The sequence below is a fragment of the Channa argus genome, chromosome 15 (genome assembly GCF_033026475.1).
Source record: "Channa argus isolate prfri chromosome 15, Channa argus male v1.0, whole genome shotgun sequence".
Taxonomy (NCBI): domain Eukaryota; kingdom Metazoa; phylum Chordata; class Actinopteri; order Anabantiformes; family Channidae; genus Channa; species Channa argus.
Genome location: NC_090211.1, coordinates 20,106,103 through 20,130,477, shown reverse-complemented (window position 1 = coordinate 20,130,477; position 24,375 = coordinate 20,106,103). Strand labels below are relative to the sequence as shown.

Genomic DNA, 24,375 nt, shown 5'->3' with positions numbered 1-24,375 from the left:
AGATTATGGATATTAATGGTTTTATTTATAGCCATTTGTACTGTAAATTACAAGATATCCTAAATCCCACAGGCTACACAACTGCAGCAATTTTGTAGTCATCTACTTTTTACAAAATCAAGTTTAATGCTGAAATTGTCATCTCTATGATCTGTTCATATTTCCATTTTAATTTGCCATATCTGAACAAATGAAGCATGTTCAAGAAATTGTTTAAAACACAGTGGGCCCAACCAAACACAGCAGAAACATTCAAGTACAAAATGACACAATGGGCATGACAGCTCACAATGCCATCTTAAACAACTGTATTTCATTAGTCGGTTTACAGGTATAAATCACCAAACACCTGAACCAACATCATACATCACAGTATAAACTGTTTCACAAGAAGCAATAATGAAATATTCTGACAAAAGATGGAAAGATAATGATTTAGACCCATTTCAGAAGGTCCTGGTGAATTATGTAGGATCATTCATAAACATCCTGCACATAATCAAATCATTATGAAATAGTGATGATTTTAAAATGTCACTTTAAAATTAATGATTTTTTTTCCACAGCTCTTAACTAAAATATTCCTTAGGTATCTTTAGCAGCAAATATGACTCTCTGATGAGAAAGATAAAACAATTGTTGTGATTATTCTTAAATAACAGCCAACCCTAAATATATTAGAAATGATGGACCATAACATTCAGTTTATTCAAGACCACAGAGGGGTCTCTGTGTATGTGTTACATGAGGTCACAAACAAAAGTTCATTCCTCTCATTTACACTGCCAGCATACAGCGTGTTACCAGATCTCTCAGTTTAAATAATATATATGTGTGCGCACACACACACACACACACACACACACACATACATACATAATCTATACATAATGACTTGTATTTACAAACCCTCATCTCATTTACAGCTTTTTATGACATACTTTCCAGCACATGTTTTAGTAGGGACTTACCCCATGGGACTGTATTAACCCAACATATATTTTTACTTCTGTGGCTGCAGAAAAAAGGAGTAAGAGGAGAGATTTTTTGATTGTATGCATCACAATCAGATCCAAACAACCAGCAGAACTCCCACATACAGTAGCGGCAATAACCTCAAACACACCAAAGCCCATAACAATATGTATAACCAGACTGTTTCAGTTGTGCACACTGTGTATACATCATGGCAAGATGGTTGTATACTAAAAATAATACAATTACAGTCTTGGAAACTTGTGTATCTATCATGATCAAATCAATGTTTGTCAAACCTATACAGTTACAAACAAGATTCCCTCTTTTTTGAAAAGGAAAATGGCATTTAGTAAAGCGCTGCTAAGCTATTTTATGTGCTAGCGTACACTAGAACACTACACTGTCCGTTAGTTTGTGTAAGAAGGCAGCAGGCCTTCGTAAGCTATGGACGACCAACCTGAAAAAACATTCAGTTCACAGACAAACAGTCTGTCATCTCCCATTAAATTGCTGCAAGAGGCAATTTAAAAAAAAAACGGGCTGCAACAGAACCATAATATAACATAAATTATTATAACATAACATCTGAACTGGACAACAATCTCTTAATATAATGCACTCCAGTATGACTTTACCACCTACTATGACCTCAATAATGAACACATATCTTCATCAGTTTCAACTTGGAAACTGAGAAACTTTAACCTTGTAAAAGTAGAATTCATCACAGAGCTGCTGTATTGGACTACATTTGTACAAGTGTACCTAATAAAGTGGCCAGTAAGTGTTTATGATTAGAGCTTTCACTGTAATTGCAGCTGCTTAGGAGTTTTTATTCAAATTTGCAGCATTTTTCTATGGTCACAGAGGATTTTACATGTCTACACACTAGAATGTACATAGTTGCCTAGTGAAGCTTTAATGTCTCACCAAACATCATATTTTGCTTTGAACTGCATGAACGAGCCTAATAAATACAAAAAGGAAAATGAGCAAAGTGGGACAGGACAATGCAAACACAGAATCATGTTGACCTGATAAAAAATCATGCATCTTTCTCACATACACTCACAAAGGATAAACTGCAAGGAAAGAAAAAGTGCTAATGTAGATATGTTCCAAACGGGAAAGTGGTCACACAGCGAGATGCTGTGTCATGCAAATGAGCATGGGAAGAGCAGCAGATTTGCGTTTTGGCTAAAAGGTACTGCAGTGAACTCCAGTCTGGGCAAATGACAACGTTAATGTGAAAACTCAAGATTTCAAGTGAGAACTGGGTGGATTCTCTTTGTGAATCAGTGATGCTGCTTACAGTAACAGAACGACTTCACTTGTTCAGAGAGTGGATCTAATGAACAAAGACGGAGGAAAACATCTGTTTAAGTCAGTGGATGACTAGTGGAGTTTATTACCATTTGGTCACAAGCTGTACTTCAGAGGACATTCGTGTGAGCTTCCAGAGCTGTTTGGATAAAACACTGAAAAGAAGCTATGATAGAGAAGACATGGCTTGTCTTGGAGTGGACTTTGAAGTTAAAGAATTCATGAAGCATGAACCTTGAAGGTGTCAACTTCTCACAGCTAAAGCAACTTTTTATTCATAACTTTCAATAATTTAGGGTCTGATGTACGTTTGTGTACTGCTAGATACTGTCCCTACAGATGGTAGACACAACAGTTGGTTATGAATAAAGCTTTTGTGTTAAAATTCCACGTCTTACTCAGCAGAGGTGAATAAAGCAGTGACACCAATTTGTTACACAGGAAAAGTACGACCCTGTTAAATGGGGAAAGATTAATGTGTATGAAACAAGAGGTACAAAGAATAAAATAAGCTTGACATTTTATTTTAAACTCAGGAGTGCTACCAGTACGAACGATGCTGCTTGTGACTTATGACACACTGCAAAGCTTAGTTACAGTATGTGCATTCGATCAAGTGCATTCATATATTTGTGGCTGTATTTGACGGGGAGTTTGACAGAAATCCTGTCTGTGCATGTCAAGTGCTTATGAGCATTTGTGTGTGCGCTTTTCATCTGTACAGCGACATTGTGTGTACGTGTGTGATTGGGCGTGTTTGTTTGCGTGTTCTTGCTGCTATCTGGTTACCACTGACATTCACACTTTCTTTTCTTGTTTGTAAAGCCCATATTTCTCCCCTCCTTTACCCGTGCCAAGGCCCCTCAGTGGCCCCTAATGGGCCCTCCTCCCTACTCGCCATTCATTACTGGACTTCCTTCATCCTGTTGAGGGCAGAGCCGGCCTTAAACCACTCGATCTGTGTTTCATTGAAGGTGTGGTTTAGAGAGATGGACTCCTGACTGCCATCACTGTGCTTGATCACTGCTGTCAGGGGCTGGAGGACAACACGGGGGACAAACAAATCATTTATCCAGTTTTTCGAAACATAATGTTGGGAGTAGCTAGGATGTCCTTTGTTTAAATGTTTAAGAGCGCAGAATGTTACTCACCTTGCCAGGGGCAAACGATTTGAGGCCAGTGATTGAAATCTTATCATCAGGACGAATTTTATCATAGTCGAGGGGGTCGGCAAAAGTCAGAGGCAGCAGGCCCTGCTTCTTCAGGTTAGTCTCTGCAGAGAGGAATAGGATGAAAAATATATACTGTAATTCCATCTAGTAACCAGAGAGGGGCTCTCTTTCTGACAGCAGTGAATGTTTCAAACAGTTTTGAGATCATGGAGAAGAGTGAATATGAGGGTCTCAATGTTATTGATTAGGGCATCTAAAGAAAACCCATGGTTGAAATATTTTTGTCCCTCAAGATCAAATGACGTTGAAAGCTTTTTATCAAGCTTAAAAGGCTGTATTCACTAAAAGCAACAGCCTTTGAAAAATCTTGTCACACAAATAAAAGAACCCTTCGTTAGATCAGACAGGCTTTCATCTACCCATGTCCATACATCCGGCCTCCTGCATGTAACAAACTGACACTAATGGACAGTAATTATAACTTGGAGACTCTCTTAGACACATCTTCATTCTGACAGACTGTAAACATGCCAGACTAAATAATCATTATTTCAATCTGGGACCCAACGACTACTATTAGATGCAGCTTCCCTGATGTCTGCATCTTTCATAAAGAAAATCAATTCAGTACAAGCATAAGAGAATTGCACGTATCTAAGTGACAGGTGCGTGTTTTTTCTGAAACCTACCGTGGATTCTGGCAAAGCTCTTAACGATGATGGCACGTCCTCCCAGGTGCCGAGGTTCCAGGGCAGCATGCTCTCTGCTGGACCCTTCTCCGTAGTTCTCATCTCCAACCACCACCCAGTTCACTGCATTGGCCTAAATTATATAGTTAAACAAAGATCAAAGAACATTGCTATGTGGAGCTGGGACAAAGTAGACAAATAAGGGCAATGCAACACAGTCTTTAAAGCAACAGCAATGAAATTCAAAGGGAAAATGAGCAACCGGTTTCAGGGAAAATATAATACCAGTGCTAACTTGGAGAAACAAATAATTGACAGACACTGTCAAACTCACCTTGTAGTAGCGGGCAACATCAGGAACACCACCATACTCTCCGGTCAGCTGGTTCTTGACCTTGTTGACAGCATCATTATCAATGTTGACTGCACCAATCAGCAAATTGTTGGAGATGTTGTCTAGGTGGCCACGGAATTTTAGCCAGGGTCCAGCGGCACTGATGTGGTCAGTGGTGCACTTTCCCTTCACCTAGAGGAGCAGGAGTAAAGAGAGGAGGGGGATAAGGAAAAATGTTTACAAATTAATTAACAAACAAGTCAAACAATGGACATTTAAAGGATGATGGCTAGTGTTTTTTAAGAAAAGGTATGGCCATAAAATGGATTGTATTGAAATGGATTTCTATGGTAAAGTCAACAATGCAATCACATGACCTGCTCTATTGACCATTATCTTTATGAAAAAGACAATGGTCACATTTTTCATGAGGAACACGTCACCTAGTGCGGCACAATGACCCACTGATGTGTTAGAAGAACAACAATGGAGCTCTACGGGTACGAGCAATCAAGCTAAATCCGGTTCTTGATTTATCGATGCTACATAGTTAGTAGATGCAATAGATAGAAATCCTTTAACACAATATCCTTCATCATTCACTGGAATTTGTCACAGTCCATCTTCTCTTTGTGAACAGAGTATTGCACTTCTTAAGAAATCATCAACAAATGTCATGAAATGAAAAACCAATAATATTTGAGTCAATCCCTCAATTAATGTTGAAATCTCAGCTCTTGGTCATAATTGCTCATTGAAGTCATTGATTATTAGAGACCTGGTGAGATTTACGGCAGCAGGACAGTGTTTTTCCTTTAGTAAAGGAACATGTCAAAAAGTGCAACTGTGTGGCTCAGTGTCCTGTGGCCCAGAGGATTAAGGGTTGACAATATCAGAATTATAAAACACCAGCAGACTTGCATAACAAAGGGAGAAAATGCATTATTATTCAAGCTACTCTGCCTCTGAAATATAAGCAGCCCTGTGTCTAACAAAGCTCAGTCTCTGCAATGAATTGTCAACCTGCTGTTTCTTTTTGGACCATCCATGGGCTGATGATATGTTTAAGATGTATATGTATGCAACAGGCTCTGCCTTACATACACAACTTTTCATTCCCTTTGCTGCTCACCTTGATGAGGATCCTCATGTCTTCCAAGTCTTTTCCATGCCACTTGTCAAATGGCTCCAGCAGCTGCAGACGGTTGCTGGAGGGATTTACATCTACCTGTTCATCAAATCACAGTAAAGCATAAAGTTGTCTTCCAATGTTCCAGATCAATTTTGAATTTTATAAGCTCTAACGTCCCGTTTGATGTTTTATTACAGTGCTTCCTTCAAGATCGCACACACACACCTTGACTGCACTGCTCTCAGCTGGAGGATGCTGGTAGGTGTCCTGGCCTGGATCAAAGTCTCTGGATGGGAGCTCATCACCAGTGGGGGGTTTGAGTTTGAACTTCTCTCCATTAGGAGCAGTCAGGTAGTCGGTCTCAGGGTTAAAGTTGAGGGTCCCAGCAAGGGCCAAAGCAGTGACAATCTATAAGAATTACATAAAAGTTGCTAAGCAAAATATCACACAAACATCAAGGATTTTGTTAAAAAAATAAATAATAAAAAAAAAAAAATCACACCACTGATACACACTGACAACGTTGTGTATATAAGTTACTGTAATTCTGTGTACTGACACCCATGTCAGTATGAACTGATGAGCTTGTATTTTGCTATGGTTTCAGTGCTTCTTACCTCAGGGGAGGTGACAAAAGCATGAGTAGCTGGGTTTGCATCATTCCTGGCAGTAAAGTTCCTGTTGAAGGACGTGACAATTGTATTCTTCTCTCCTTTTTTCACGTCTTTCCTGAACACAAAACACAAAGCACATTGGACTCCTTTCATTTAACCTCAACATCCGCTGCCTTCAAGAACCACAAATATTCACAGTAAATCTGATGTAAGATTCTTTGGTTTGAACAAGAGAGAAGATTATTGGAAAATGTTGCTAGACAAAAGGAATCAAAATTATGATTCATTGGGAATATTTAATGGAAATGCTGGCAGTGGTTGTGGAGATAATTTGCTTTCAAACTATAGGCAGAATAGTTTAATCAGCTGTTATGACCCTGCTGCAAGACGGCAATATTAACCTGCATACCTGTCCCACTGTCCGATGCAGGGTCCACAAGCATTAGCGAGCACAACTCCACCAACATCACTCAGGACCTTAGCCTAGAAGACAGACATCATGATTTTGAAGACATAACTGCCTGCATCTCGTAAAGACTTATTTATGTAGGAGAGTATATGTGAGCTAGAGTCTCACTCACAAATCCATCCCTCTCAATGGTGGCACGGATCTGTTCAGAACCAGGAGTGACTGTGAACTGGGCCTTGCACTTCAGACCTTTATCCAGAGCCTGCTTTGCCAGAGAGGCTGCTCTGCCCATGTCCTCATAGCTAGAGTTGGTGCAGCTGCCGATCAGACCTGCAAGACAAGAGCTGAGTGTTGGTAAAAGGAGAACAAGGAAACTAAATTGTGGGAGTATACAGTTACATCAGCCAACTGGAAACACTCATTTGTTTTTATTCCACATCTCGCATATGAAATTGGAGGAAACTAACTGTACTATGACCTGATTGTATACAGTCAATAAGAGGAAGTAGGATAAGGAAAGTAACATCATTGCACTTGGCATATAAACAATACAAATTTAAAGTAATACTGCCGTGTATCTGATACTGACCAACTTTAACATCCAGGGGCCAGCCGTTCTTCTTAGCTATGGCTCCAATCTCAGACACAGGGTGGGCAAGGTCAGGGGTAAATGGTCCATTGATGTGGGGCTTCAACTTATAGAAGAAGAGGAAAACGAGGCAGAATTAAGGACAGTCATATTGTAGGCAATGTGGGACATTTGCTATAAATATTATTTCTAAATTTGGAATAGGCACTTCGTGGACCATCATAACCACATAATACAGAGAACGGGAGTACAAATCTCTCCCCATCTTAGGAAGTGATTTAAACTGTTTACATCCTAAATTGCATTAGTAGCTTGCTAAACCCAAATATCTCAACACATTACTGAAAGGTATATTTAACCACAAGCATATCCACATACTAAGAAGTATACACAATATATCTATAGATAAGCACTTCCAAATGTGTAAACCCCCATCTGTCATACATTTATAGTGAACCTTTGTTCTACTACTACTACTACTACTACTACTACTACTACACACCTAAATTATTCATTGCGCTTACTGACAAAAGCTAATGAACAAGCACTTTTTTTTGAACATGACAAAATATGGCCCAAAATATAACAAGTTCTGACTTCCTGTGCCAACACATAAACCGAAAACAAAAAAACAAAAAAAATGGCAGCATACCTTAAAAAGAGAAAAAAAATGCACAGTGCATCCTAATCCTAAAAAGTATATGTAATCCCTATGTCATTCTCTACAAAACATGGTTAATATCAGAAACCAAAACATTTGAGCTCACCTCACTCAGGTTAATCTCAATGGTCTGGTCGTATTCACAGTCCTTATCTGGGACCAAGTCCTCTTTGAACTTCTCAGCCACAGAGGCAATCTCTGATAAATAAAGAAGGAGACAAAGTTAGAGGTAAGACACAGTGAATAAAGACTAAACACATACACTAATAACAACAATAACAGACTGACCTCCACGGCCAGTTTTCTCCAGGTACGTCCTCATGCGGTGGTTATAGGGGAAAATGGATGTTGTGGCCCCAATCTCAGCACCCATGTTACAGATAGTGGCCATTCCTGAAAAGTCAAAATGTCACTTTGACTTTAAAGTAAATGATACTACACTAAAATTTACCAAATATAGTATCTGTCTTTGACCATTTCATCCCTACCAGTGCAGGAGATGGAATCAACGCCAGGTCCATGATACTCCACAATGGCTCCAGTTCCACCCTTCACAGTCAGGATCCCAGCCACTTTCAGGATGACATCTTTTGGAGAGGTCCAGCCAGACAAGCTTCCTGTCAGTCTCACTCCAATCACCTGAAGGGAAATAATGCACACAGACTTAAACAGAGCTTTCTGTAGATCTGTGGTTGAAAACACGATAGAAATGTTTATGTTAATGAGTTTTACATAAATCAGGATGATTTCAAGAACTTACCTTAGGACACTTGAGCTCCCAAGGTATTCCAGCCATAACATCTACAGCATCTGCTCCACCCACTCCAATACAGATGGCCCCAAGGCCACCACCATTAGGGGTGTGGGAGTCTGTACCAATCAGCATCACTCCAGGATATGCATAGTTTTCCAGGATGATCTGTCCAAACAAAGCATCATTTATAGGGTCATTTTATATTTTCATTCATGTTCTTTTGTGTTTAGAAATGAACGTTGATTTGCTGCAAAATTTTGTTCTGACTAGCATTTATTAAAGAGTATTTGTGTGATTATTCTGTCAATACTGTGAAGTGTACTGTACCTGATGGATGATCCCTGAGCCTGGTTTCCAGAAGCCAACTCCATATTTGGCTGCAGAAGTTGCAAGAAAGTTGTACACTTCCTTGTTCACTTCCTGAGTTAAGAGTAATACAAAGTTGTTAGTAGATTTAGTAAAGTTATATTCAGGAAATTATAAAATAATACATTTGGGTGTATCCTTTCAATCCTATGTCCTGTTGTTCAACGTGACTGATAATTTGACCAAGCTTCAGAGGTTAAAACCAGCTGGATGAAAAACAACAAAAAAAGAACCTCATTATAAACTGAGGCCAAAGCCAAAGAAGAAAAACAAGAAGTTGTAGACTCTCTGCAACTGCTACTTGACTACACATTAACTGGATGTTAAGGACTGGTTTAATGTTGCCGTCTATCGGAATGTGACTGGCTGTAAAAGCACAAACAAGCCTGTCACCTGCTTTTAAGGATGAATGACTTCCAGATCATGATGCTTATCGAGTATTCTTTGTCATAACACTTGGTGTAATATCTGATAGTCTACACTGCAAAAAGGAAGCCAGTGGCATACCACAGAGGAACAATAACATGATTCTCATTAGGCAACAGCACCTGTCCCACTTATGTACATTTTTTTCCATTCCACATTATAAATATAGTCTAATTATTTTTCTGATTTTTTTGTGAATATATACCAGTAGAAATTTAATTGGGCTGGGAGGAGGATCACATTCCCACAGGCACATTTTATATTCAGATTACTACCACAATCTCCTGGGGATTTTTCCGGCTGTCAGCCCCCTCAACATTTTGTGTTGTGTGGGTCTTTTACTCATTTTGTGTTGTGTGTGCATGTGTCTGTGTTAAATAGTTGGAGCTTGCTCATTTCAACTTTTATTCCTAATTGATCAAACTTGCAGAGCCAAGACACTGAAATGTTGACAAGTTTTTGTGCATATGCTCATTTAATATAAACTGAACCTGTTGTAAATTTAAATAAATGTAATAAATTATTACCGTCCTTAATTCTCATAGGTGTTATTTTTATTAACACGTAGAGAATGGGAAATGCTTTTCTTCAAGCCTTGAAATAAATGCCCAGTTTAAAGTACTTAGTCCATACTTCAATACATTGGTCTACCCTCCATGTCCTTACCTTTGCCCGCTGCAGATCCTGAGCCCCTCCAATCTGAGCCTCAATCAAGTGATCACAGTGTATGGTGGAGGGAACAGCCACCTTGGGGAGACCGCTGCTGATGAACTGAAGCATTGCCATCTGAGCTGTGGCATCCTGCATGGCCACACGGTCTGGATGCAGACGCAGATAGGTGCGCCCACGGTCGATCTCCTGCCCTGCTGGATCGTCCAGGTGACCGTACACAATCTTCTCCGACAGAGTGAGAGGCCTGTTGAGCCTAGTGGGGTGGATTCATGGAAAGATGCGATAAAGAATTATGTTGTGCTGGAGTGTTTGAAGAATCACATACAAAATGTTGTCCCTTTATACAGGATTAATCCATTTAACATGTAAAAAATAAAAAATAAAATGCTTCTGTTTATTTGAAGATCAGTTCTTTTGACGTTCTAATTTATCTGAAATATCTAACAGTAGTTTATAGACGTACTGTATTAACTTCCTGCACAGAATGATGGATAGACAAACACACACACAAAAAAACCCCCACAAAAAACTGCTGCAGTCATCCAAAGAACTCTATTGGCCCTGACAACTCAGCACTTTAAATGTCACAATATTTATTGTGTAGCTGTAATACACACCAGCCCTTCCTCATGAGTCAAATCGCAATAAACAAAGTCAGTTCATGTGTATTCTGAGAGGGGAAATTGCTGACCTCCTACGTACAACGTTGATGTTCTCACGCAGCTTCTCATAGTTGACACTGGAGCTGGGCTCAAAGCGACTCATGGCCACCTTGGCCTTGGTGCTGAAGACTGAGGAGACATGGAATCGCCTTGCACCAGTTCCTAGGGCCAGCTGAACCAGGAGATAGAGAATGAACGTAATAAAACAAGTTTTATTTGTGGGGTTAAGGGCCAACACATGACATTTTGAGTTAAATGATAACTGGGTAGATGAAAATACTGAAACATGGCCAGATAAGTACAGTTAAAACATAACCTCACGCTGGAAAAGTGGTAAATATTTCATCGACAGAAATGCAAAAGAAAAATCCTCCATTTTGCCTCACTGGTTATTATTTATTCTACTTATTTAACATCCTGCATATCAGGATTTTGTTTATCTTGGCAATGAAAACGGGGGAAATTCGGAACAAAGCGTCCTGCTCAAGACACTTGACACACTGGCAGTCATCTCTTTTTTATAATTTTAATGCACTTCAAATGCAATTCAATTGTGTTTTTAATCAAAGTTCTTGCAGGACCTCAATATCAGACTGCACATTAAAATTCTAACCAGAACACTACTTCTACTTTTTATTCTTAGTAGTATTTAGCCACTGACAGCAACAAGCCTCACCAGGCCCTGACTCTGATCTGTCCTGCCAATGAGTGATTCTACATGATAAACAGATTAAGGTAAATCTTTAAACCTGCTGTAACCTACTTAATATTTGTCTTTTAGGGTCGTATTGCAGCCAGTGGAAAGTGTTTGTGCTCAGAGAAAACCAGGTGAAAGTTTAGGAGGCTCATGTTGCAGTTGTTAGCCTCACCTCCTGGACTGTTCCTGACAGGCTGATACGCTGTGGGGATTTAATTCTCCTACACTGTTGACTGTATATGAACAAACAGAGTTTGTAAAATCACTGTACTGGCATGCAATAGGTGTACAAATGTTAAGGATAGCCTTATGTGATTTTATGCAATGCAATTATCTACAAAGTAAACCAAAGCCTGCCTACAAAAACAATAGCATAAATAAACCATCATCAGTTTTAAAGGTTTCTCATAACTCTAGAAAACGTTCAAAGTGTTCAAGAATTATCCTACATATGTTTAATTTGGTCTTTTTTTAGTATGTCATGATCAGACATTGTCATTTTGAGATGTTTACTGTCTTTGCTCCTTGAGCCTAAATGAGGAGGGTCACCACCATCTAGTCATAAACCCTGTGCTCAAGTGTTGTTTGTTATTCACACAGGTGTTTGAAACTGTTGTCTTGCATGTCCTTCACTGACACACAACAGAGCAGCCAATTCCGTTTGTGGGCAGCAATCTTCATTCCTTGTAGGATTACACTGACATTTTTACAATCTTTTAAAATGCCTAAAATAAGGATTGAGACTTAGGCTATTTTGAGCAGGAATATCAAGCTCACTACTTGAAGCTCTGCGCGACAGATGTAGTTCCTGGCCTCTGTTTGTGTTTCATTTTCAAAACTTAAATAACAAGTATTTTGTCATCCTCGTAGCTTTTCTCCTTATAATATTTATGGGAATACTTTATGCAGGCATATCTTAATGTTTATATACTTATTTGTCAAAATATTTAGTGCAGTTAGCTAGAATATATGAAGTTTATTACAACAGTGTTGCCTAATGTTACCTAATGAACCTCACCCTACACTAGTAAGCAGTGTACTCCACTATCCAGAAATTCTGTACAACGCATGTTAGTCTTTACCTTATTTATGATATTATTCTAACATAATGAAATTATAATTAAAACATATTACTAAATAAAGCACCAAGAAAGGCAAAAAATAAACTCACTAAGCATACAATACATCCCAATGTGCTAATTCTTACAAATTAAGAGATTTGTTTATGTGTGCATATGTGCTTAAGAAAAATACCAAAGGTGGAAAGTAATTAATTACCTTTACTTAACACATTACATTTATTTAAGTAGCCAAGTACTGTACTAAGGTAAGATTTTGAGATGCTTATTTTTTACTGGAGTGTTTTATTTAACATGTACTCCACTACAAAAGAGTTATTGTAGACCACTTTTTACTCACCACATTTATTTCATCTTTAGTAACTAGTTACTTTGCAGATGCAAAATCTTAATACTACAAATGATCAAACCATAAATGATAGCTTATGATAAATACCACATGGCAGCAACGTACTTAAATTGGGAGTTTTAAAGCAAGAAGACAATGGTTTCACATATCATATTCTCTATCCCATGACTATTCAAAGTAAACTCTTAAAAATTAGGTTTTTAAGTTGTTTTCCTAGAATTGTACATGAAATAAAATAACCAAGGCTTTACATTATAGATTTCTGCAGAAACGTAATTTATGAGCCACGTGTGGATCTGAATTCATGTTATCAATAGCATCAAGCTTAATAGTGTTTGATTAAATGACTTTTCTTTCTTAGAGGATTAGTAGTTCTTCTTGTAAATTTTAGTGCATGCACCTATCACTTTAATTTCAATAAATTATTTGAAATAGTACTTATACTGGAGCAGTTTTTACTTTAAAATGAGTATTGAGTTTGTGCACTTCTGCCTATTCTGCATAAAATTCACCTAAATAACTAAACCATTGACGAGACGTTTCTTTCTCCTACAGTGTGCTTTGTTGAAACATTTCTTACTGCCTTAACGTTATGTCTTTATCATGATCCCGGGGCCAAAACCCGAGCAGAAGCTGTGCCTCAGTCCCTGGTCGCAGCGGTCAGTAGCGAACTATGCTAAGAAAACTCCGTAACCTTGCAATCACCTTGCACACATCTGAACATTTAGATCAATTTACAACCATTATTTAGGTGATGTTTACTGAACTGGATGATATTATTGACAATAACATTATTTGATGTTTGTTGTTGCTAAGTCGGACTTGGTTAATAAGCGCTGTAACCAGGAATCAAACGGGGACACGGTGACCTGACAGGTAGCGATGCTTGCTGCGTACTCTGCTCTACTTTTACCCGCTGCTGGTCAACCTTCAGCCACGGCGGCTAAACCAAACGACAGAACATATCTGTTGTCACATATGTACTCAGTAGCACAGCAAATAAATTCTGGGTAAAAGTAAAATACCGTTTTCTTACCCGAAGCCTAGTGACAGTCAAACAGTAAGACGCCATTTTGTTCACTGACAAAGATGAGTGTCGCCCTGATGTGACGTCAGGGGCTTATGGCGCAAGTATAAACAACAGATACCGTTTTATTATTGCACTTTTACTACAATAAGTATTACTTATACTTATTGTATTTTCCTATACTTGTTATATTTTTAAAATATGTGATTTAAAACGAAGTTTCCAAATCGTTTCAATAAAGTAAGCTAATTATTTACTTTAGCATTAATAATAACAATAGAAATAATAGTAATATATTTCAAATAATGAAAGAGATCTTTGACATAGCCGTATGTCATAGCTATAAATTTGACCACGTGTAGTAAGCAGTGATGGAAAATAGTCAAACAAACATTTTCTGCCATTTTGTACTCCTGCATGTCCTTATATCAGAGAAAAATATTGTACACTGACTGTGTATCTAATAGTTATAGTCTAATAGTCTAATAGTTCAACTCTTCTTGACTGAATTGATTCTTACACTGTGATGCATCAAAGATAATTACAACATCCTTATTTATAATGTGGTCACAATGATTAACCGTAATGTAAATCTTGTATATTATCATTTTTATTCCCATAATATCTATTGGATATCTGTCTCTCCATGGCAAAGGGATAACTCTTCTCTTTCTGGGATTTTATTTTCCATTTTTCCTCTATTAAAGCATTATTGGTGGAGCTTTTCCTTATATGATTTGTATTGATAAATGCAAGAGTTTCATATATTCGTTTTGTCTGGAGGTGTTGATTCAACTGTATGAAAGTGTTTGGGAGGAAATGAATAATAGAAAAAAATGTCAATGTAATGCAACACAATTCAGTGCATCACCACAAACCTTTTCGCTTTAGCTTGGTGTTGCTAACAAAACTGACAACTTGGTGTATAATATATAATTATAGTGCAACTCAAAAGATACTGCAGATGCCTGATACAGTTAATAAAACAGTATAATTATGTCAGGTGCATTGTATCTAATTACTTTAATTGTCTCGTGGCCACCTTTAATGCTAAGAACATCATTTCCCACAAGCCCCTGATAAAGGTCCGGTTCATTTAGCTGCTGAATGGACACTGCAGCCCAATAATCTGAGGGTCCTCCCCCATCTCAGCCAATAGACTCTCTGTTGCTATCACATCTTATATTTTTAGCAAATTGTTCTGCAAGCACAAATATCCCTCCGCCAAATAAGGTAGACCCTTCTAGACAAAGTAGGATTTTATATGAGGTCAAAAACGTCCTTATTTTGCGTCTTTCTGATTGTCCCTACTGTTGGACGAAGACTGTTTAGAAAGTGTGGCTTCATGTTAATTTTTCTTTTTAAATCATATTTTAACATACACATAGTTTATATTCACATTGCATCGTCCGCAAAGATTGTAATAATGGTCAGCTTAAAGAAAAAAAGGCTGCATAGTTAGCAATAATTGAAAAACATAATAAACCAGCAGCAGGTATAACGTCAAAAAAAAGTAGTTCCTGCCGTCACGGGGGTGTGGGCGAGTCACAGTGTATAAATACGCCGGGTTGTCAAACAGTAAAGTTTCTCTGGACCCTCCGTGCAAACTGTCAGCTGGGCAAACTGGACACCGCTTTCGTTATCGGAGAATTTGGGTAGCGTTAAAAAAACAACATAATTGAGGCAACAACAAATTCTACTCCTGTACAGTTGATCCGACGACTCGACGCATCCACCTTGACAGCAGCGCCGAAATAAGGGAATATTAAGCAGAAACGCAGAAACGCGGAGTACAAGTCAAGCCACAGCACCAGTAACGAAAGGTGGGTAATCAACTTTCAGCTGGTGCATGAAATAACCTCATTTCTATGTAGCACAATTGTCTTTATTGCAGGCAGAATAGCGTACTTTTCCATAAGTGGTTATCCATCAAAGTGCGCGACTATAACGAATGGCTGTACTGCTTCAGCCATTGAATAAAGAAATGGCTTTTGTCTCCGTCTCAGTCCGTTGCTCGTCACCTGAGGTGACCCTCTCAAGGTCCGTTCAGCGGTCCTGTTTATTTTCCCTTGGTGCTCACGCTGAGGAGATCCTCTGTTCTTCACTGCCCAGCGCATAGACTCCGTCGACAGGCTGTTCGCTACTTAATTACCTTCATACATTTATTCACAGCGACAGTTTGGCAAGGATGGAGGCTCCATTCCCTGTCAGGCAAACCAGTGTCCTTTCTGCTCCAGTGCCTTTTGACTGCCATATGGCAGTAATCCCCAGGTAGACCCTGCTGCCCTGTAATCAAAGCTCGTCATCCCACATGCAAACCTGGTTGACATTTTCCCACCTTCTTTCCCACTTCTTGGATGTTTATTTTCATTGTTTAGCAGGTAGATGTACAACATATTCTCAGTCCAGGGGCTCTGCAGATATGAAACCATGTAAAGTTTCTATGGGGAGAAAAGTGAGCGATTTAAAAACACAAAAGCAACTATAACAATAATCTCCAGCGTTTACAGTTGTGGTGACCCCTCTGTCCACGCAGGCCTCTATTCTTTGCTCGGACCCTAAAGGAGCTTTATTGGTTTCTATGCACTGTTGCTTGTGCTTCCTCCAAGAGAACTGTTGCTCTACTGCTTCGTAATTAAATCCTGACAGGTTGTGGATGTTTTGCAGCTCTGACGAGTCCATGTAAACAAGAATAGCTCTATAGCTCCTGCTGTTGCTCTGAGCTGCAACAACAGGCCAGTAAAAACAGCTCTTTCAATCTGCAGGTGAAAGATACAAATACAAGCATGAGGGCATTCATGAACATAAAAGATTCAAGGTTTTCTTTTTCAATTGATAGCTTTTCAATTGATAGCTGTGGTTTATGATTCACACCAATTACGGCACCCGCAAGCCAAGAGATCTGTCCATATTAATAATTAGGTATTCCTTTAATGTCATTGAATGACATTGGAGCTAGTGTAACTTGCACTTGCATTTTTCATTTTTTATTTTATACTGAGAGGATTGAAATGCAGTGGATGCTGTAGGGAGCTTACAGTAGCTGTGTGGGCACTTCAGGTTTTTAGTGATGCTGGTTGGACCGGTGGATTCTCTTGTGCTCAAATATCTTTTTGAATTTTTATTGAGACCAGGTGGAGGAGAGGAATTTGCCCCACAGATGATGCATAATGGGGCCCTATTTATAGCCCATTCCTGCCAGCCTTCATCTTCTCCTTCAATGTCACCCTTTTTTTTTGTAAAAGGAAAATGTAAATCTCATCTTGAGCTGTCACTCCCGCAGGCCTGCATCCAAACTGTGCAGCTTCATCAGTAATAACATTAGAATTGTCTTTAATCGGAGGCGTATTTCTAATCTTAGCTGCCGAATCCCCATCTGGCAGGGAAGGGAATGTGAGTGAGTGAATTGTTTTTGTGTGTGCGTAGGGGGGGAGGGGGGTGATTGCACGCATTGCATGGTGGGACATGGCGTTCTGTAGAGTTGATTAACTGTCCTGCCATTTTATACTTCTTCCTCGTTGAATCGTGTAGTGTATTTTCTTTTTGCATATAACCTGTCATTCAGTTTGACTGTGCAATGATGAATGATCTTTGTGTAGCAGCATTAAGCAGGAGGCAGTACATGGAATTGGATTTAGATTATAAAGGATTTATTAAGCCCACATCACAGCATCTGTTAAATCCATCAGTACATCCCTCATTTGCAGAAAACCAACTGATATAAACTCTAAAACCTATATAAATCGGTTCCTGAATAAGAATAGTGGCGTATAAAGAAGTCTGCCCCCACTAACAAACCACACATTATGTATATTTGGTGAAACTGTATTTTACTCAACATCCGTCTTAAGTACATGCATCTAACTCTTACTGTATTGTTTGACTATTGTTTACATAAATGTAATTCCTAGAGGCATTTTCTAGGCTTCTCACGCCACTTGCACAAATAGGGAAATGGCTTTAAAGTAATTTCAATGTTTGCTCTCACAGTTCAGTATGGAAAAGCCTCAATCCATAGCATCTTAAACAGCACTTCCACTGGTGTCATATCTGCAGACATGTATATTTCCTGCTTATGTTCTGATCATGATCTGATTGGAAGCTTGAGTGTGTTATTGAAATCGTTAGATGACTCTTAAGTGTGAACATTTAGTGTTTTGGGAATAAGTCCTGCAATAAGTGGTTAATTTATTGTAATGAAAGTTGTTTTGTTTTTTTAATTTAAGTTTTTAGATTGTGTAATCTACCACTTGTCTCTACAGATTAGGAAAATATTAAAAACAAGTAACGACTTGTTATAAGGGCATAAAATCATTTAAAAACATGAATTCCACATTTCTCACATTTTGCTCTCTGGTAATTCTTTCTAATCTACTGAATACTGGAGCATTCACAGTAATGATATCCTAATCTTTATTTGTTAGTCTACCATATTGTTTTGGTGCCTATCTACTAAGACATACTTGCAGCTACAAACACCGTTCAAACTTCAAAACGTTCAGCTTTTAAAGGACATTATTGCTTGTATATAGCTTTAAAAATCTCTTCGTCTTTTTAAGATTTATACTTGACTTATATATACAAAACATTTCTTGGACATCACATAATCGCCTGGCTTTGAAGTTTGCTTAACCAATATATAAGGAAGTGAAATTTTGTTTCCGCTATTTTAGCAAAAGCAAAACTTTCAGTTAATTCAGCATAAAGAGGTCAGCTTTTTTTCAGCTTTTTTTGAAAAATCCTTTCAGTGCATTTCTTTTTGGAAATGCTATTTATAGTTATTATTCATATGAATCAAAGTAATATTCATTGTCAAAAGCAATGTGCAAGCCGAGTCAAATGCAATGTTTCTTTTATTTTGAAAATCTCTTGGTATAAGTTTCTAGAATTACTTGGAATGACTGTCAGATTCTAGGGCCATTTAAAATTCTAAATGTAGCTTTGGACGCGCTTTGATTATAATACAATGGTTTGCCAGTTAAAGTGACTGTTTTCTTCTGTTTTCTTCCCAGTTGGAACCTGAAAGCTTCCTGAGGACAGAAAACAATCTCCTGCCGCTGCCTTCAAGGTGCCTTTACCATGGTGACACTAAAAGAATCATAGACTTTACAATAAGCCAGAGGAAAAACTCCTTTTTACAGTTGCGTTGCCTCACTTTCAATCATCCCAAACACTTTGCTCCCACGGCGGCGTTTACCCAGTGCAGCCATGCATCTCGAAGTGAAGGTCGCCCTCAACTTCATCGTGTCCTACCTGTACAACAAGTTGCCTCGGCGGCGAGCTGACCTGTTCGGCGAAGAGCTGGAGAGGATACTAGTTTCTCGTTTTGAGGGTCACTGGTACCCCGAAGCCCCCCTCAGAGGTTCTGCCTTCCGCTGCATTCACCTGGGAGCATCCAGGGACCCAGTGGTAGAGTTGGCTGCTAAGAGAAGTGGACTGGACACGGAGGAAGTGCATGCAAATGTCCCTGCAGAGCTCAGTGTGTGGATTGACCCTTACGAGGTGTCCTACCAGATCGGAGAAAAGGGGGAGGTGAAGGTGCTGTACCTGGAGGACCCTCCAGGCCTTGGCTGTGATAGTGATAGAGCTGAGGGGGTGATAAGAGAAGGGAAAGGAGATGCTGAGGCCGAAGAGTCCAAGAGTCTGGGCTTTAACCCCGATGCTCAGGTTTTTGTGCCAATTGGGAGCCAAGCGTCTCCTGGCCTCATGTCATCACTCTCTAGCTCTCCCACACCGCTGTCTGCCCAGTCCTGCCCTGGGATCTTCGGCTACCCCACCGCCAGCACACCCACCGACCCTGCTGCCCACTCCTCCAATACCTCTACCCCCTCCCCTCCCAGCGGGCTGCCCTACCTCACCACGCAGCAACCCTCTGCTCTTCCTGCTGCCCGCCCTCAACCCATCACCTTCACCACTGCCAGCTTCGCTGCCACTAAATTCGGCTCTACTAAGATGAAGAAGTGCAGCGGGGCAGGGTCAGCAGCCAGTTCTGGGGTTGTCGTACCACCCACCCAGAGGATGTTGTCTCGCTCTCCTACCACCATCTCTGCACCAGAGCTGCTCAAGCACAAGCCTCTGTCCCTCTCCTTGCACTCCCTCAGAGGTCCCGTCCCCAGCCAGCTCTCTCCCAATGCCAAAGAGTTTGTCTACCCAGGATCCCCAGTCCCCCTTTACTTTGATGCTGACCCTCAACCCATGCAGCCTCATCCCAGCCCTTTCCAACCCCCCCACACTGTCAACACCCATCCATCATTTGATCCCTTCTCCAGCCCTCCTCCCACCCAGAGTGTGGGCATCATTGGGAGCAACGGAGGTATCTCTTACATGGAGAAGCCGCCATTTGTAGAGGGTTTAGGAAGCTACAACCTGCAATATCCCAGCCAGTCCTTCCAGCCTGTTGTACTGGCCAACTAAGCCTTCATTTGGGATGAAAGGAGCCGTCGCAGGAGGAGTAGGGTGTGGGGAGCAATGCTCCACATATTTTCGGTTTTTCAAAGAAATTGTTCTAATACCAATACTAAGTTAGGAATTAGTTTTACTAAAAAGATTTAAAATACTACATCCACGAAAAGTTTAATGTGATTTCTTTTGTTCATAACCTCTGACCCCAACCTGCCCCTTTGTCCATAGCTGTTGTGTTCCGTGTTGGCTTTGATGACAGGAATGGGTGGGGGTGAGTTCCTTTATACCTTGAGTCATCGCCACTTTTTTGTTTATTATTTTGCATTCACTCTTAATGTGAGAGAGCACATATTTTCACTTGTAGTATAATGGCCCCGGCTCTAGTATAGCTCCATTTTGCACTGCACTGTCATGCTGTGAAAAAGGACCTTGCCAACTCCTGCAGGGAACGATGGCTGTGGAAAGCTCAGCACTTTGTTCTGCAATCTGCTCTGCCCTACTTGCCACAAATACAGAGGGGGGGAGGGGGGGGGGGTTCGCGTGTGTGTGTGTGTGTGTGTGTGTGCGCGTGTAGTCCTGTTCTGTTGTGGCTCAGCGTGGTCGAGTGTTTATATTGTGGTCCCGTTATCCTTGAAAGTCACTCGTGCACAGACAGAATTTGACTCTACTTGTCAGTGGGTGTGGAGTGAAAGCAGTTTATCATCAGCTGGAATTCGTACATGACAAAGGTTTAAATGAAGTGGAAGCAGTGGAGGAAGCAGAAAAGGGAGCAACGGGGTGTAAAGGGAGTGATGTAGTGGGATGTATTGTACCTGTTTGGGGGGGGACTGCAGCTGGGAAGGTCAGGGAAACCTTGGTGACTGTGAAAGGCAAATGAATCTGCATTTTAAGACTAACATGCACTGATACCTCGGTTAAACAGACAGCGACGTAAGTAGAGGCTTCAGTCATCTATTCAAATAGACTGACACATGCAAAAATACATGCACATAAACACTTAGTTAGCGGGGGGGGGGGGGGGGGTGGGTGTAGAGGCTAAACAGTAGGGATTGTGATAAATGGTTTAGCATGAAGGAGAGGTTTACCTCTGTGTGGACAGGAGACAAAAGGAAACAGATTTGAAGTTCTGTTGCCTTATTGGCTTCACAGGTTTATTGGCTTAGAGAGCGACACTTTAAAACCCAGAGCACGTTTATGGTGAGGTTAAATGGTATTGAAGCCAATCCTCACAGTATTCTCTCTCCCTCCTCTTGAAATTCTTCAGTGATCTCTGCTTCTCTGGCTGCTACAAAAGGGGAAAAAACAGATGCATACAGTTTTCCCTGTTCCAGGGATGTGGACAAAGATCTAAAGCTGACTGTGCTTTGTTGATGTGTGGCTGCTCTTCCTTTATTGGATAGCTTATCAGATCTCTGGAAATCTGCTGTTGCTAACATATGTTTACCAACCGGGTCCATGTGACTGTTGGTTAGCCACTACAGGAAAGTGTAGCCCCCCCGCCCCTCCCTCCCAACTTCATTTGAACTGTCCAGCACTTTATTACTGGGCTCCTGATGCTGTGTTGCCAAACAAACTAAACCTTTGTTTGATCGGGGCACAGTTTATGCAGCTTTCATACAATGCTCGACGTTCAAACAGGAGCAAAAAGTGTATGCAAATGCATCACACTGGTTTAAAGATGCTATTAGTCTTGTCCATTGGTTTGAATGTTTTCTATAACCCATAAATGTTTTCGTATACAAAAATATCAAGGACCCATGACTTGTGCTCACGCTTGTATTACGATGTGACAGCTTGTCATGCATGCAAATTTAATTTTTTAATTTTCATCTGAAGGGGTTGGGTGGGGAGGTCCAAATTTCTGTAAATGTTAAATTGTGTGGAAAAGATGAATTTCTAATTTTGTTATTGTAATTTATTTCCAATATTTCTATATTTTTGTTTTTTTGCAGATTATCACTTACATTTGTATGAGTAAGACAGTCCAGGAATATGTATATAAAATGTTCTTATGTTCAGATTCTTTGTTTAGTTTCTTACATGCTGAGGTTATTTTTTCAGAAAATAACATGAATATATGCAAACTGAGTCAAAAATAAAGATGTACAGAATAAAGTATTGAATGTGTATTGTACCTTGTACAGCATTTGTCTAATAAGACGGGTAAATGTATTCACTCCAAGTTGGGTTTAGAGTTGGACATGAATGTTTACAGTGGGTTTGTGTGGGGAAACAATGGCTGATATCACTTTTCTGTGCTCCCAGGACAGTCAACTCTGACAACAATACTCCCATAGCCAGTACATTAAAACCAAAAAGTTCCACATTTAAGAATTCTATGATCTTGTTTCATGTGAATTTACAGTGTTATAGTTTATGTCCCTTATCATTTCAGAAGATTCTTGTTTAGACAATTGCACATCATTACTTAAATGGTGTTTTTGTCTGCACCCTCATTATCTGAACTCTTTTAACCTGATCTAATTTGACATGAACCTGTTTTCTAGTGACTCGTTGTCCTATCAGCCTGATCTTATAGCCATATTCCAAACTCTCTGCTTACACAGATGCTCACCCATCTCCAGTGCAATGTAATGCCATAATAGAAATTACCCTGAAGGATTTAAGGGGTTTCTACCTCTGTGCACCCTGGAAAAAATTCCAAATTAACTGTTTTAGAGGAAGACGTCGTTACGGCAGGTTTGGAAGGATGAAGGAATTGAATGTGTTGTGAATGTGATTCTGACCTGTTCATCAGCCCTGGTTGTGATGGCCTGTAGAAAACAAGGGTAAACTGCTCCTTTTATTTTGTCTTATTTTTTTTGGTGACCTGCATGTTTAAAATTAATTGCCCACATTTGTTAGATTATCCAGTGTTAATGTTCCTCCGCCTACAGAGCGGGTTGTTTAAAAAGAGAGATGTGATGCGAGTATTGTTAAAGCTGGTTAGATGCAGTGAGACTTTTCCAAACGCAGGCTATTCTACAATCAGGGTTGAACATTAACAAGGAGGAAAACTCAAGAGTTTTGTACTCTGATGTCCTTATATCGATGTGTTTTCCTTTGCACTTTGGAATATTTCATTGTCATAAAAGTTTATTTTCTATGTAAAATTTAACATTTAAGAGTAAAATGGATATAATTAAAAGTTCAGATGATGTATAAATATAGTGCTCTCTTTCCTGCTTGTATTTTATTTTTCCTATTTTGTATCTGATCTGTACACCCTGTAGATGTATAATGAATCTTTCACTACTAAGATGCAACGACCTGTTTTCTGTGCTGCCCCTCGGGATTGGGGAGTTACTACTGCAGTTTCTTATTGTATCAGATTCTTTTTTAAGTTTGTAATAAAAAGAGATTGGTGAAAATAAGCATGGAAGATAATCTAATTGTGTCGTCCTCATTGTGTCCGGGCGTGCAGAGCTACCAAACCTGACCAGTTGAATAAAATGTAGCATGAATTTTCATTTTAACCACAGATCAATGTAGATCTGTTTCCCCTGTCGTGTCATTCTCAGTAAATTTTGAGCATATTGCAAATCAAAGCTGAAAAATGAATCCCAGGGTTTCTGTGAAAAGCTTGAAATGCCAGAGCATCATGTCTTCTCTTATTGCAGTAAACAAATTCAAGTGATGTTTGATCAATAATTCAAAGATGAAATTCTCAAATGGTGAGGAGCCAGATTGCACACCACCCACCTCAGCTGGACCCATCCCAGCAGATATTATTTCATATTTCATCACGCAGAGCTCTGTCTGTCCTGTGTTAGTCAGCGGTAAGGTTGAGTCGCTCATGTGAGGCAAACACATGAGCCAGTGCTTTCTATGATGTACTGGTGTGTCATTAACATGCATGGTTGAGCTCCTCCTTGGCTTCCCTCCACGTTTCCATCGCCCACTCGCTGCATCCATATTCTCCATCTTTCTCTGTCCATGTTGTCTTGTTTACCCCCACATCTTTTAACCCCCATTCTCCTTCACCTCCTGCTTTTTCCTTTCTTTCCCTCTCCTCCGTCCTTTCAGGCACCTGATCCTTT

The 24,375-nt window shown here is 39.7% G+C and overlaps 2 protein-coding genes across 2 annotated transcripts; one reads left to right on the top strand and one right to left on the bottom strand.

The window, feature by feature from the left end:
* Positions 1 to 3: 3 nt before the first annotated feature.
* Positions 4 to 14,063, bottom strand: LOC137100135 (aconitate hydratase, mitochondrial-like). Its single transcript, XM_067477768.1, has 18 exons — positions 13,943 to 14,063; positions 10,811 to 10,953; positions 10,114 to 10,372; positions 8,983 to 9,075; positions 8,662 to 8,820; positions 8,390 to 8,540; positions 8,190 to 8,294; positions 8,008 to 8,099; positions 7,241 to 7,346; positions 6,824 to 6,981; positions 6,652 to 6,725; positions 6,246 to 6,357; positions 5,854 to 6,036; positions 5,629 to 5,724; positions 4,497 to 4,688; positions 4,163 to 4,295; positions 3,453 to 3,574; positions 4 to 3,337 (listed from the first exon to the last, which is right to left on the bottom strand). Exons 1-18 carry the CDS (start codon positions 13,976 to 13,978, stop codon positions 3,206 to 3,208), a joined length of 2,346 nt encoding a protein of 781 aa, XP_067333869.1. The 5' UTR covers positions 13,979 to 14,063; the 3' UTR covers positions 4 to 3,205.
* A 913-nt stretch (positions 14,064 to 14,976) lies between these two features.
* Positions 14,977 to 23,709, top strand: LOC137100138 (protein Tob2). The gene is made up of 2 exons (XM_067477773.1): positions 14,977 to 15,756; positions 18,946 to 23,709. Exon 2 carries the CDS (start codon positions 19,142 to 19,144, stop codon positions 20,345 to 20,347), a length of 1,206 nt encoding a protein of 401 aa, XP_067333874.1. The 5' UTR covers positions 14,977 to 15,756; positions 18,946 to 19,141; the 3' UTR covers positions 20,348 to 23,709.
* The last annotated feature ends 666 nt before the right edge of the window (positions 23,710 to 24,375 follow it).